Source organism: Pseudorca crassidens, chromosome 6 (genome assembly GCF_039906515.1).
Source record: "Pseudorca crassidens isolate mPseCra1 chromosome 6, mPseCra1.hap1, whole genome shotgun sequence".
NCBI lineage: Eukaryota > Metazoa > Chordata > Mammalia > Artiodactyla > Delphinidae > Pseudorca > Pseudorca crassidens.
Genome location: NC_090301.1, coordinates 7418167 through 7433495, shown reverse-complemented (window position 1 = coordinate 7433495; position 15329 = coordinate 7418167). Strand labels below are relative to the sequence as shown.

Here is a 15329-nt window from a genome sequence, read left to right as displayed (position 1 = left end):
GGAGTAAAGGATGATTTCCAGACTCTTAATCCAGTGGCTGAGTAGATGGTGGTATCCTTACTTGCCTTTGGGAATACAGGTGTTGAAGGAGGTTGGGATGAATAAACTGATAAGTAGGGTTTTGGATATGATAAACTTTAAGGGCTGTGAGTGGTTGAATAAGAAAACCCTACTCTAGTGAAGAGTCAGAGCTGGAATTGAGAATTGTGAACTTACACAGAAGTGCTTTTTGATTCGTGTGTCTTCACACATCTACATTGAAATTCTGAATTACTTTTTTAAGCTGAAGTTTGGATTTTGGACAACAGTTAACAAGTGAGGACTGTGGAGTACCGGGGGGCTTTTAGACAGCCCTGCTGCTGCTACCTATCAGTTACTACTAGTACTACTAGGAGTAGCACTGGGCCTCCTGTGTTAAACAGATCTCCATATGGCTATAGGAAGATGAAGATGGTAAGGGTAGAGAAATTTCACTTGGGCCTGGTGTTGAGGTTACTGAACTTTCTAGAGCAGTAGAGTGGTAGGGGAGAAGCCAGGTTGTGCTGGGTTTTGAAGTGATTGGGAAGTGAGAATGTGGAGATGTCTCTGAAATGAAGAGGAAAGATGACCAGTGCTGCATAGGTAGAGGGGGATCCTACATTAGAGGAGTTTTAAACAAATCACTATTAGATATATTTAGAGATGAGGGGAAAGCCAATAGGGAAGGGATGAATTTCTAAGAGAGGGTTGTATGGCGCAAGATCCTAGGAGAGTTAAAGGTCACTGGTGGATTTTTAGGGAGAGACATTATCCACATATGTTTTAGCTTTTCCAGATATCTGTAGGTGAAGGAAGACTTGGGATAGGGTTTGTTAATTATTTAGTATAGCACAGCCATTATCCTGATTCAGGCTACCATCTTCTCCAAGTTTGAATTACTCTCAGCCTGCCTTGGTCTGTTCTCTTCACAGTAGCTAGAGGAATCTCTTGAGTATGCATTCTGGTCGTGTTACTTTTTAGGTCTGGTGCCTATAAGAAGTGTTCAGTTCACAGGCATGGAAAGCTGGTGGGGTTTGTGGGTGGATTTGAAACCTTGTGAGGAGCAGATGAAATTAGGGATGTTGGGGAGTGAGAGGGAAAGTCTCTGGTGAGATGAAATAACTGCGAATACTGGGATGATTTTCACTTGGAAGAGCGCTTAGATGTGCCCACTTGTGGTAGAAACTCTTGGGGAGCATATTTATTGACTCAGTATAAGAAAGATATTTTAAAATTATATATTAATTATATATATGTATATATATTTAAAAATTAATTTTTGGCAGAATAAACCGTGGCTATTTTAAATAAAAATTTGGAAAGATTTTGGTCTTTTTAGTCATAAAAACCTAGTTTTGGACTCTGTTCTGCTGGTGGTGATTGTGGGCAAATTGCTTAACTCCTTGGCTTCATTTTTCTCATCTGTTCTATTGGGGTTGTTGTGGAACTTAAATGGGGTAATGTATGTGTAACGTTCCCAGCTTCAGTTCTTAGTGGATATTAATTCCACTTTCTCAGGAAAGAGCTCAAATGTACATGAATTTGACGCAAACCACTGTACCGGAAGGTCCTTCAGCAGTGGTTGGATCACTCCTTCGTGGGCATGTTGTTTTCTTACTGGTTTGTTTAACCTGTCTTGTAGGAGTTAGACTCAGTGACCTCTGAGTCCAAGAATAATTGGAAAGAAAATTGAAAGACCAACCCAGTAGCAGTGAACACTGCTAGCACCCAGATTGTGCCTTAATATATATATGTTACTAAAGAGGATCAGACTCTCTGGTGAAATGGTGATTCTAAGTCTGAGGCAAGAAATAAGCTGATTTTGGAACATTTGACATACCAGATAGAAAAGAAGCTGTTAAAGACTACTAGGGTTGGGTCAGAAGGACTTGGGAGCCAACCTGAAGCCTCTCCCACTGGGCAAATATGAGATAGTTTGAGTATTGCTAAGAATAATTGCAGTGAACTGAAATACATTAATAAAAAATAATTTGTTACTACTGGAGGATGTTAGTGAACCAAGTCATTATTTTGAAAATTAATAAGTGAAAAGGAAGAATGAAGGCTTTTTCCTTCCTTTCTTATATGAGCTGTATATCCTCTTAGGTAATACCAAATAGTGTAAGAGGGAAATTTCTCTTTGTAGAACTGTTCAAGCTAGCAAATAAAGAAGAAATGATAAAGTCACTTTGCAACCTTAGTGAACATAAGGATCTAAGCTTTGGTCGTCAGGGACTGCTTAGCCTCGCAGAACCAACCAGGCAGTATGTGTCTCCTGATGGAATAACACACCACCACGTGGAAGTAGTCTTGCCAGGTCTGATCAGGACTCTGCATCCAGTCACCAATTTACATGAAACGCAGAGAACAGAGAAACATGTTAAACTATATCACAGGGATAAAATCAGCAAAATCGAGACTTAAAAGAAAAATCCTTATCTTTTAGAGAGAACATTCTGAAATATTTACAGATGAGATAACTTTTCTTCAAAAGATTTTCTCAAAACTTGAAAATAATTTGCCTCAAAAATCTTGAAAGCCAAAGATTTCCTTCAAAATAGTATTAAAGGATGGTTAGATGGTGCTGCAGAAGGAGCAGTATGGATTGGGGACTGGGCGACGGGTACATGGCAGTTTGCTATATTCTTCTTGGTACTTTTCTGTATGTTCAAAATTGTCCATAGTAAAACATTAAAAAATAAGTGGAAAGAGAAGACAGAAACATTGAAATAAAAAACAAAACCCTAGAGTCTCACTTTACTAATGCATACTCCTTTTTTTTTTTTTGGTATTGCTTTCTGCATGTAAGCACATTTTATATATTAACTATGTACATACTGTTTTTTCCTGCCATTTTTGAATAATGTGCAAGTATTTACTATGCTTGGCCTTCACACCTTTTAATGTATAATTTGTAGACCATTCTCCCCTCCCCTTTTTTGTCAATAAAGCTTAGCAGTTTGGGGGATATATTTTAATGCTTCTGTTGAATTTTCCTTTGTGCTAAACTACTGCATTGCAGTACCGTGGTCCCTTTTACCCTTGTTATCTATTACTTTATAGAACTTTGGGCCACTCCCAGATAATCAGCTACTCCTGATGGTAGTTTTCCCACTTGCTAGTTGATGCAGTGCTGCAGTACGATCATACTCTTGCCATTTTTTTTGCTGAGGTTCTCCCCCGCACCCCGCTCCTTTTTAAAATAAAAGCATCTTATTATAAAATTAAAATGTTTCTCTTTTCCCAGTTCCATTCCTTAGAGGCAGCTGCTATTATCAGCTCGAAGTATATTTTTACTTTTTTTTCTTAGTAAATATGGCTTTTATATTTTTTCTCCTTGTACTGCACTTTTTTCACTGCATTTTTAAATTCTCTATACTGATCACTAATTGCTTTCAGTAAAAGTGAATTATGAAATATTGTGGGCATATATAAAAGTATTATCTTTTTTATAAGCTTCTGTATTTTGCTTTTTCTTTTGTGTAGCATACTTTGTTAAATATTAGCAAATCATTCTTTGAAGTGGCTGTTCTAGTTTATAATCCCACAAATACTACTTGAGAATTTGCATTGTTTTTCATCCTTACCGACAACTGGTATTGTCAGATTTATTAATTTTTATTAATCTAGTGGGTGTAAGGTGATACATGACTTTTGTTTTAATTATATGTTATTTTTATAGTTTGGAAAAAGGTGTCCCCATCTCACCCCCTAAGCTTCTCACAGACATGCCACAATACTTTCTAGTTAAGGAATTTTCAAATGGTTGTCTAGTTATTTCTCAGTGAGCTGTTTTCTTAGTGAGCTATTATAGCAGGTTGTATTAGAGCTAAAATCTTGGATACTTTGAGATAATAGGGGTTTTTTTGTTCTTTTTTATTTTATAAAACTTTTATAGTATATGAAAATAAAAAGTCCTTACTGCCAGAATATTTGACACTTCATTTTATATTCTGTCTACTATTTTAGGCTCCGAGCTCTGTCCAGTGGTGGGAGTATTACATCCCCTCCTCTTTCTCCAGCATTGCCGAAGTATAAATTAGCAGACTATCGTTATGGCAGAGAAGAAATGTTAGCACTTTTCCTTAAAGACAACAAGGTAAGAAAGTAGGAAAGAGTTCAGAATTATGAATAAGATTTCAGGTTATGTACAGTTACGTGCTGATATATGAAACAGCCATGGTTTTTCTCTCTACCTTTTTTTTTTCCTGCTTTGAAACCTGCAATAGTTTACAGAGGCTCTTCTAAATGTTACATACTCTATTTTTTTAGAGAAGACCTAACATTTCATTACAGGAGTAGAAAGCTTCATGAAAACAGGAGAGTAGTCAGGACTTAATGCTTTGTCTAACTAGTTTCCTCTGAACCTCTGTTTCTATCCCAGTATGATGGCTGAGAAAGGAAGAATTTTTCTCTTCTCTCTTTATTGCATCTCTTATTCTTCTTTCCAGTTAGAAGTTAGGAGTGAGAAGGGCAGATGCTTCTCTTGTTCTTTTCTTTTGAGTTAAATATAAAATTTTCAGTGGGGACAAAATCTTAAAATGTGACACCACATTTGTGTTACTTATAAATGATCAAAACTCAAACAGTATAAGATACACTTCTTTTTTTTTAAACGTCTTTATTGGAGTATAATTGCTTTACAATGGTGCATTAGTTTCTACTTTATATAAAATACACTTTCATTACCTGACTAGTGAGAAATAACATTTTCTATTTTTTAAGTATACTTTGTTTTTAATTTTATGGATTAAGAATCAAATTTTAATGATGGTTGCTTAGGATAGATACAGTTGCTTGTAAAACTCTCCTTACCACCTTGTGCTTTGAGTTAAATGTGCACTCTGGAATACCAGAGTCAGTGCTGTATATCAAATCTGAGAGTGGTCGTCTGATGGGAGGACAGGGAGAGTGACTGGGGTTTTTAATGTTTGACCCTTTCAGAATATTAATTGTGTCTGAATAAGCTTTAATCCATATTTTTAATAATGAGCAACAGGTGAATCAAAGAATATTTTCTTGTTTTATCTTCTTGTAATTGGAGGGATAGCATTAATCTCTTGGTCATGTGTTTGGTCAAACAGATACCTTCAGACCTTCTGGATAAAGAATTTCTGCCTATCCTACAGGAGGAACCCCTGCCGCCGTTGGCTCTTGTACCCTTTACAGAAGAAGAACAGGTTTGTGTCTACCTTTGAGCTTCAGTCAAACCCTTGTTCCTTCCCACCGAGGCATGAAAATGTGAAGTTCCTACTTAGGCGCTAAGGAGTGTCCTCCATTCCCCCCAGATCTGCTTCCTTCTTACTCTTTTCTTGGTGTTTGGATGCCTCTCTTAGTTGACTAGATTCTGCTTTAGATCTGAAGCTGTTGAGTGTAAGGAGATGGATTTGAGTAGAGAGAAAGAGTTATTTTTTGAGGGAGAGGGCCGCCTTTTCAGAAACATGTAGTTTTTCAGTTCTGCAAAACGTGAATTCTCACCAATTTTTTTACCAGTTCTTACCATTAAAGGAAAATGTAGATCTTCAGCTTACAATGTGCTTAAAAATGTGCTCTTCTGGCACCAATTTTTTCTTTTTTAATAAATTTATTTATTTATTTTTGGCTGCGTTGGGTCTTCATTGCTGCACATGGGCTTTCTCTCGTTGCGGCGAGCAGGGGCTACTCTTCGTTGTGGTGCACAGGCTTCTCTTTGCGGTGGCTTCTCTTTGTTGTGGAGCATGGGCTCTAGGCATGCGGGCTGCAGTAGTTGTGGCCCTGTCACCAATTTTTTAAATGATATTGTGAGAAAGTTAGAGTTTTGGGCTAGAAAGTAGCACATTTTGTGTTTGTCCTTTTATAGTGTACTAAGTGAATACAGCACAGTTGTATGCTACAGAATCAGTACACAAAAGTCAGTTGTATTTCTGTACACTAGCAATGGACAGTTCACAAAGGAAATTAAGAAAACAATTCCATTTACAGTAGTATTAAAAACAAAATACTTGGTTGGACTTCCCTTGGTGGTGCAGTGGTTAAGAATTCACCTGCTGTGCAGGGGATACGGGTTTGATCTCTGGTCAGGGAAGATCCCACAGGCTGCAGGGCACCTAAGCCCTCGAGCCACAACTGCTGAGCCCACGCACCACAACTGCTGAAGCCTGTGCGCCCTAGAGCCCAAGCGCCACAACTAATGAATCCAAATGCCGCAACTACTGAAGCCCGCGTGCTCTAGGGCCTGTGACCCGCAACAAGAGAAGCCACCGCAATGAGAAGCCTGTGCACTGCAACGAAGAGTAGCCTCCGCTGGCCGCAACTAGAGAAAGCCCACGTGCAGCAACGAAGATCCAACGCAGCCAAAAATAAAAATAAAACAAAATACTTAAGAATAAGGAGGTATAAAACTTTTACATAAAAAGTATAAAACACTGTTGAAAGAAATTAAAGCCTAGATAAGTGGAAAGGCATCAGCATTTATTAAGCCATGGAAGACTTAATATTGTTAATCGATCTACTGTCAGTACAATCCCCGTCAAAATCCCAGTGGCTTTTTGGGTAGAAACTGACAAGCTGATCTTAAAATTCATGTGGAATTGCAAGGGACCCTAAGTAGTTAAAACAATTTTGAAAAAGAAGAACAAAGCTGGGGACCTATACTTCCAGTTTCAGAACTTACTACAAAGCTACAGTAATCAAAACTGTGGCTTAAGGATAAACATATAGATCAGCTGATTAGAATTGAAAGTTTGGAAATAAAAGCAAATCACTCCATACTGCTAAATTGTTTTCAAGAAACTTTGTATGAGGATATTTGTTTTGTTTCACTGCTGCCATACCTGTAGCATTTTACCATTACTTTTGCCACGTTCAGTATTTTTATTTATTAATTAATTATTTTGAATAAACAGTAAATCATATGGTTTAAAAATCAAAATTTACAGAACAGTAAATAATAATCAGCAACAGGTGCATCTCTCCCATCCTTTCCCCCAGCCACCTGTCTCCTTTTCCGAAAGGCAGCCAGTGTTAGCAGCTTCTTGTGTGTTTTTCCAAGTAAATATGTTTTCCCCCTTTTTGTGCAGGTAATGGTGTATGCTAAGCTTTGTTCTATACTTCAAACATTATTTTTATTGAAAAAATTCTCTGCAGATTTGGATAAAATATTCTTCCATTGTTTTACTTTGCATTTCTTTCCCTAGTGCAGAGTTTCTCATGTTTGCATTTATATTTCTTTTAATTTTTTGTTCTTGTCTTTGCCAGTTTTTCTTTTGGATAGAAATCTTTTTCTTGAGCTAGCCCTAACCCTAACCTGTTAAATTTTCTAAATTTTTAATTGCATTTGATTTCATTTATGATTTTTTTAATGTAGAAGCTAATTTTTTTTTTTTTAAGAAGATGTTGGGGGTAGGCGTTTATTAGTTAATTATTTTTGCTGTGTTGGGTCTTCGTTTCTGTGCGAGGGCTTTCTCTAGTTGTGGCAAGCGGGGGCCACTCTTCATCGCAGTGCGTGGGCCTCTCACTATCGCGGCCTCTCTTGTTGCGGAGCACACGCTCCAGACGCGCAGGCTCAGTAATTGTGGCTCACGGGCCTACTTGCTCCGTGGCATGTGGGATCCTCCCAGACCAGGGCTCGAACCCATGTCCCCTGCATTAGCAGGCAGATTCTCAGCCACTGCGCCACCAGGGAAGCCCGAGAAGCTAATTTTTATATAGTTCAGTATACCAGTTTCAATCTTTTGTGATTATTTTTCCAACTGTTTTATGAATATTTTTAATAATTTCTTTTTATTTTTCCTTAAATGACTGCCTGGATTTCTTAGAGACTACATGGGCCAGAAAAGCTTTTTAATAAGTAGGGAGGAGGACTTGCTACTAGTTACCAAAACGTGATAGACTTTTAATTAAAAAAAAAAAAAAGTAATTGAATCATTCAGAAAAATCCTGTTAACATTTGTAAGAAATTGTATTTACTAAGGGCTACACAAATCATTTGAAAAATCAAAAATTATTCAACAAATGCAGCTGGGAACTGTTGGTTAACAATTGAAAAGGAATAAAGTTAGGTATGCAGTACACCTACACACCAAAATTAGTTCTAGCATGACTAAAGGAGTAACTCTTCATTTTGTTTTTATAATGGAAAAGTTTATCTTAAGGTGTTAAGGTCTGGATGCTGTAAACACAGGGGCTTAATGTAAGGATTGGGAAGTTTTCATGGTAATCACAGAAGACCATCGGGGTGCATTTTTGGAAGCATTTAAAAAGGCATCATTGGGCTTCCCTGGTGGCGCAGTGGTTGGGAGTCCGCCTGCTGATGCAGGGGACACGGGTTCGTGCCCCGGTCTGGGAAGATCCCACATGCCGCGGAGCGGCTGGGCCTGTGAGCCGTGGCCGCTGAGCCTGCGCGTCCGGAGCCTGTGCTCCGCAACGGGAGAGGCCGCAGCGGTGAGAAGCCCGCGTACCGCACCAAAAAAAAAAAAAAAAAAAAAGCATCATTTAGGAATTCCTGACACTTGGTAGCCTTTTTTGTAAAATATGTTGGAGTAGGACAGTACTTAAAGCTGGCAAAAGGTTCATTAACATTTTGAAGTGTATACTTTGGATGGTCAGGTACCTGTTCAGGAATTGCTTAGATCTTCCTAGACTAGAGTTTTGTATACTTATTCACCCTATTACTCTGATTGGGGAGGTAAATAATTCTAATAACCTAAAATAGCTTCTTGCTGCATATCTTGGTTCCTGAAGTTACCTGAAGGGAATATTTTATCTTTAAACTGCAAGGTAATTTTCTGCTTGTGCACATTCCCTCACTACCCACGCCCCCCCCCCACGCCCCAGTACACTCACACACATATATATACACACATATATATACGTGCATGCATGTATAAAATATAACTAGGTAAAAGGTTTTCTTAGAACAAAATTAACACTTAAATAAGATCTCCCAGTTGCTCTTTGTTTTGACATTTCCCTGTATGTCTATCACAGTTTGAAAAGCATGACTCTACACATTACACTTGTAATTTAGGTAGCTGCTACCAGATTGGTGTGTTTTATTTATTTGACATCAAAGAAAATCACTTATGCATCGTTGAATAGATAATACATGTGTATACAAAATTCACAAAGTGCATAGAGCGAAAAGCAAGTTTGTGAGTAAACCAGACTCTTGCTAGCTATTATTCGTCCTCAGGAATAACCACTGTTTGCATTTTCTTGTGTTCCCTTCCTAGGGTATTTAATACATCTGCAATTGTCTATGCATCTATTCCTTTAAACACACATACACATAAATGGTAGCATACTATGCATATAGTTCTACACTTTACTGTTTTCACCGGAGCATCTATTTGGGAAATAATAACAGATACTTATTTAGCTTTTAATATGTATCAGACACTGTTCTAAATACTTGTTGCTTAATGTGTTAAGTGCTTGCAACAACCCACGAAGTAGATTCCTATTCACATTATATAGATGAGGAAAATGAGGCACAGAGAAGTTGAGTAAAGGAGCCAAAATTCACTCTCAGGCAGTCTAGCCTCTCCATGCTCTTAACTCCAGCTATGCTTTATATCTTTGTATTGATATTTTAGGCTGACTGTATGAAATTGTAGCTTTCTGGATCAGAAATGGTTGAATATTAGCCATTTTATATGGTCCACCCTAATAAATAGAGTTGCCTCATTTTTTTTTTTAACATGATTACCCATTTTATTTATTTATTTATTTATTTATTTAATTTTTATGTTTTGGCTGCGCCGCTTGGCATGTGGGATCTTAATTCCCCAACCGGGGATTGAACCCCTGCCCCCTGTAGTGGAAGCTTGGAGTCTTAACCACTGGACCACCAGGGAAGTTCCAGCCTCATTTTTTTAAACAGCTGCACAGAATTCCCTGTATAGATGGCCATGATTTTTAAATTAGCTCCTTTTGGTTGATACTTAGCTGGTTGCCATTTTTGCTTTTACAAATAGCACTGCAGTTAAAATCTTTCTGCTTATGTTATTTTTCACATGTGTAAGAAGAGGAATTGTTGTGTCAAAGGGTATGGACATTTAAATATACTTTGAGAAATTGCCTTCCAGAGATTATACCAGTTTGCACTTTCAGCTGCGATGTGTGAGGATGTATGAAAGCGTATGAGAGTTTCCCTGAACGCCGTAGATGGGTGCATTTGAGTTTCATACATGTAATACTTTGGTAATGAGGTGTTCGACAGTGTCAGATCCTGGTATACATAATACAGCTAGCTCTGACCTCTGTTTTTTTAATTTTAGAATATATTAATCTAGATTTTGGGACTTCATAGTCTTGCTTAATTGTGATCCCAGAGGCTTTATTCAGTAACTCCACTGGTTACTCTGTGTTAAAAGGTAAATTAATGCATTTGTTTCAACCAGCATTTTTTTTTTTAAGTTTTATTAAAAAATAGTTAGAAATAAGTACTAATCAAGTTTGGTATCTGCCTCTAGTTTTTAGTTATCAGTTACATTTTAAGTCTTCAGTGTTGAAGTTACTTGATTATATGATTATATACCTTTAAAAGTCAAAGGAAAAAACTTCCATTGATAAGTTTCTAAAATTTATCTGAACAAATTGTATTGAATGCAGTTCTGAAAAAGACAAGTAATGACAGGTAATGAGGAGAAAATGAGCCATATATTAAAACAAGAAATTCAGAAATGAAAGTAGAAGTTTTAAAAACCAATTACATGTTGATTTCTTCAAAAGAGGTGTAGACATCACATTTCAATTGATCTTGAATCAGAACAGCAAATCAGGACTTCACAGTGGAGAACAATTTGGACTTAAAATATTAGTTGAATTGCAGGATTCTATTTCCCTGTGATTTAGGTAGCTGCTACCAGATTGGTGTGCTCTTAAGCCTCACTTCTTGCCCCTTTGCCAGGAGGGCCCTTGGCTACAGCCATGCTGAAGTTGGATTTGCCACACTGTAACCACACCTGCATTTTTGCACAGATGTCTGTTAGGTTCTAAGTTTATAGAAAGTATTCCGGTAAGGATATATTCCAACATTTTCTGAGTTTAGAACTCTCTTACGAAATTCTCCTTCAAATGCCCAGGATTTTGATATCTTACAGATCATTTTTCAATATTTTTATAATTGCTTCTTGCTTTACCTTTTCCTAAGCTCGGTATATTCCATTTATCCAGAAGTATCAACTAAACATATTTTTGAATCCCAGACCTCCTGTCTTCCTGTATCCCTCTTCATGTTTGAAGGATGCCCACCCGCTGCTGTTGTTGTATTTGACCCTTTTCCAGATTGACTGTGGGCGCAAGTGCAGGCTAAAGACCAAGCGATTGGGATTTTGTTTATTTTTTTCAAGCATTCTCTCCCCCTACCCGTTTAGATGGTTGACCTTATGTAGGTTCTTACTTTGCCCTTCCCCATTCACCCCAATACCTGTCATTCTATTAAATACTAGTTGGAGTTGCTAATTCACAGTGGTGAGCAGAATGAGGCAAAATGATCATTTTTTTCTTTATCATACTGTTGATTCAGACCTTTTGCGACTCCCTGTCATTTCCACCTTTCTGTAGTTAAGGGACCCTTTCAAACCAGATCTCTTTTACCGAGTATTCTGTATGTATTATGATGCATAAATATCCTGTCTGCTTCCGGATACATACAGCATTTAGAGTTTGTCTGCTTAATATTTCCTCACAGAACCTAACATAGTGTAAGGCATTGGTTGTTAATGTTTGTTGATCTGAAATGTTCATTTGAAATTTTCAGCTAAAATCAGGTTTTGGAGCATCTTAGTGGGTCGTGTAGTGATTGTTTCCCATTTCTAGTAGTCATTAAGTGCCATTTTATAGATGCAGTGGGAGATGGCCAGGAACAACATGCAGTTTTATTTGTTTTATTCATTTTTTTCTTTCTCTCTTTTTTGGCAGAGAAACTTTTCCATGTCTGTAAACAGTGCTGCTGTCCTGCGACTGACAGGACGAGGAGGAGGAGGCACAGTGGTGGGGGCTCCTAGAGGTCGGAGTTCTTCAAGAGGGCGAGGTGAGCTTTCATGTGAAGCAAGTAATGGTGGAGACGGTGGAGAGAGAGGATAGGGAGATCGCTTTAAAAATATTTTGATATTTGGTTTTTAAAAGACTGCTCTTTGACATTAATTGCCTAATAAATGTCCTGAACATTTGTTTTCTGAACTGTTTCTCAGCGTATCTATTCCACAACCTCTGATTTGGAGTAGAGGAGGGTAATTCTAGCTTAAGAGATTTGAGTGTGAATGATTCTAGATGGTCCTAGTTATCTTTGGTAAATATCCATTATCCTCATCCCCAGGGGACCTTACACTTTGAGAGCCAGAGCTCCCTGAAGTGCCTTGGCTGCTGGAATGGCACCCAAGTCCCTGCCAGGCCTCTGTGACACAGGGTCTGTGCCATATAAGGCTGTGTGCCAGGAGTGTCCCCAGCCAGAGAGAGGCATTTGTAAAAGCTGTCTCATCAATACTAGACCTATTTTAGGGTGTAGAATAACAACAAAAAAATTATGCAGTAATCCTTTATTTAACCTGTAGTTTCATATTGTGTAGATTTGTGTCTTTTCTTGGAAGAATAATTCTTATTTTGATATACTTGTTCTTTGATATCTGCTCCCTATTTGGGGTTCGTTGATCTTCTGCTACTTAAGGGCATTCTTTTTTTGTTTGTTTGTTTTTAAATAAATTTATTTTGTTTTTGGCTGCATTGGGTCTTTGTTGCTGTGCACAGGCTTTCTCTGGTTGTGGCGCGCGGGGGCTACTCTTCCTTGTGGCGCGCGGGCTTCTCATTGCAGTGGTTTCTCTTGTGGAGCACGGGCTCTAGGGCTTCAGTAGTTGTGGCACTCGGGCTCAGTAGTTGTGGCTCGCAGGCTCTAGAGCGCAGGCTCAGTAGTTATGGTGCACAGGCTTAGTTGCTCCGCGGCATGTGGGATCTTCCTGGACCAGGGCTCGAACCCATGTCCCCTACATTGGCAAGCGGATTCTTAACCACTGCGCCACCAGGGAAGTCCCCTTAAGGGCATTCTTAATGTTTGTAATATAAATATTTACTTGAGCTTTTACTTCTAAGTTGGTTAAATCATAGCAGAAGTGTAAACATACCTTGTAATTTTAAGAGGTGCTTTAGGAAGAATTGGTTGTTGGCAAATACGGAGATTTAAGCATGTGTGTGTTGTGTTTCAGAAGGTCCGCAGGCCGTTTAGACTCCCATATGCATGTGGTTAGGTTCCGTTGGTCCAGAATTCATCTGAGATCTGTGCTTCTCGGTGGTGTGATGATGGTGTTCTGAGGATGGCTGTGGCCTGCTCCTTCTGTGTTTCCTGTGTTTTTCTGCAGTGAGCTGGCAGCGAGGAGAGGTTGCACTTACGCAGCTTTGCCGCTAATGCTTTTCAGGGCATGGCATTGAGAGATCTTATATTAATTAAGAAGTATGGCCCACAAGCAGCTGTTTTTTGTTCCTCAAGCGACCACCAATGTTGTGTATTGCAAATACCAACCAATCTCTAAATAGGCTTTAAAATTATTCCATATCAAGAAACTAATGAAGGGTTGATAAATTTCTTGCTGCCTTCTGGTTTCTTTGAAGTGTGTAGGGTTATTCCCATAGGATAGAACTCTTATATTCAGAATTTAAACGGGGCATGTATAAAACATACTGTGATAAAAGCAGTGACTTAATCAACATTGATGTGAGTGAATGATGTGAAACTAGTCAAATGAATGAACTGACTTGGTGAAAAATACTTCTAACACACCACTGTCCCAACTGTGATTCTTTTTAATGGTTTCATAAGACCTTTAATCTGTGGTTTTGTTTTCTTCACTTATTACTTAATTTTAACTTATGGGTTAAATAAATAGTGATTAATGTGGCTTTTTTTTGCACGGGCAGCACTAACATCAGATGATTATCCTGGGCCTTTCCAACTTGAGAAAACTTTGATGTGAAAATCGACTGACTTCCAGACTTCGGAATATCATGAGAACTAGTAAAATTTAAATAAACAAACAGGAAAACAGCATGAATTTGTCATCTTTTTATTTATCTGGTTAAGATGTTCAACAGTAAAGCATATCTACACAACTGTCAGCTACTGTCTTCATCATTATTAAAGGAAGTATATTTTAATCCTCCCAAAGAATAGGGTGAAAACTCAGACAAGAGGACAGTCATTTAAATTTAACTTTATGAAAGATTTACAGTGTTGTATTTACTTGCTCCTCTTCATATGGGGACTACATTTATAGATGATTATGGGCCTTGTACTTTGAAGATTGTTCCTTACATTTTACAAGCTGGAAAGCTCTAGAATCTGATTCTTTTTTTGTGCCCATTTATAAAGCTTTAGGCTCATAAGGAGGACCGGTGCCAGTGCTAGGCGTAACTGGCAGAAAATATTTTGTCTGTGGTTTGCTTATTTTTCTGGCAACTTTGGAAGGCTGTTTTTCGTATTCATCTGTTTCCAGAATAAAACACTTTTCCAGGGTGCTATGTACTTAATGGTTTTCTTGAGAAAATTGTTCTCTAAAAGGACAGGGGACTTTTTTTCTTTCACCCTAAAAATCTCGTTGTAGGGAATCACCCCAGTGTAATATAACAGTTTGTATTACACTGTTTTAGGATCTTAAATAAAATGTATGTATTTCCTGAGGATAGAGGTACGAAACTGGACATTGACTTTAAAATGACTTGAAGTTAAGTTGGTACAACTGGAAGGTAACTGGAAGGTAAGATTATTGTAGTTCAACCCTAGTCCCCACTTCCATTTTACAGATGAAGAAATTGATACTTGGACTAGTTGAGAGGGTATTTATGTACATAAAATTCTATGCATTATTTTTGTATTCCATAATGTCATATAGAAATACAATTGTATTGAGTCAATTCTTGATGAATTATAACCAAGAAGTAGAAATACTGCATGGATATTCGAAACAATTATTTAACTCAATTGTATTTAGCTTTGGAATGCATTCATGCTTTTATTCAAGATTCATCATCATTTTTCTTTGGGTGGTTTTATACCGTGGGAGAAGTTGAGCTAGGGATAATGGCTAAGATTTCATCTAGGTATAAATACATCCCTAGGCACCTCGCTGCCCTCCAGTTTCCTAACCTGTGTGTTGGATGCAAATGGTGTATCCAACACACAGGTTAGTTGGGAAATCCTCACACTATACAGAAAGTATAAAGCTGAAAGTGCATACTGCCTTCTGGCCCCAGATGCAACATTTGGATTTATATCGTTCCTGACCCTAACTATGCAGCCATATCATTTATATGCATGGAATCTTTTTTATATATATTGTTTT

The 15329-nt window shown here is 37.9% G+C and overlaps 1 protein-coding gene across 9 annotated transcripts in view; it reads left to right on the top strand.

Moving 5' to 3' along the window:
• GIGYF2 (GRB10 interacting GYF protein 2) overlaps positions 1 to 15329 on the top strand; it is a 126393-nt gene that overhangs the window by 29951 nt on the left and 81113 nt on the right. For all 9 annotated transcript variants that reach the window (XR_010944175.1, XM_067740200.1, XM_067740204.1 and 6 more), the window contains 3 exons: positions 3988 to 4117; positions 5103 to 5198; positions 11923 to 12034. Coding sequence is in view for 8 of the 9 variants with exons in the window: in XM_067740200.1 (XP_067596301.1) it covers positions 3988 to 4117; positions 5103 to 5198; positions 11923 to 12034 (338 nt within the window). In the remaining variant the exon portion in view is untranslated. The remainder of the gene's footprint in view (positions 1 to 3987; positions 4118 to 5102; positions 5199 to 11922; positions 12035 to 15329) is intronic.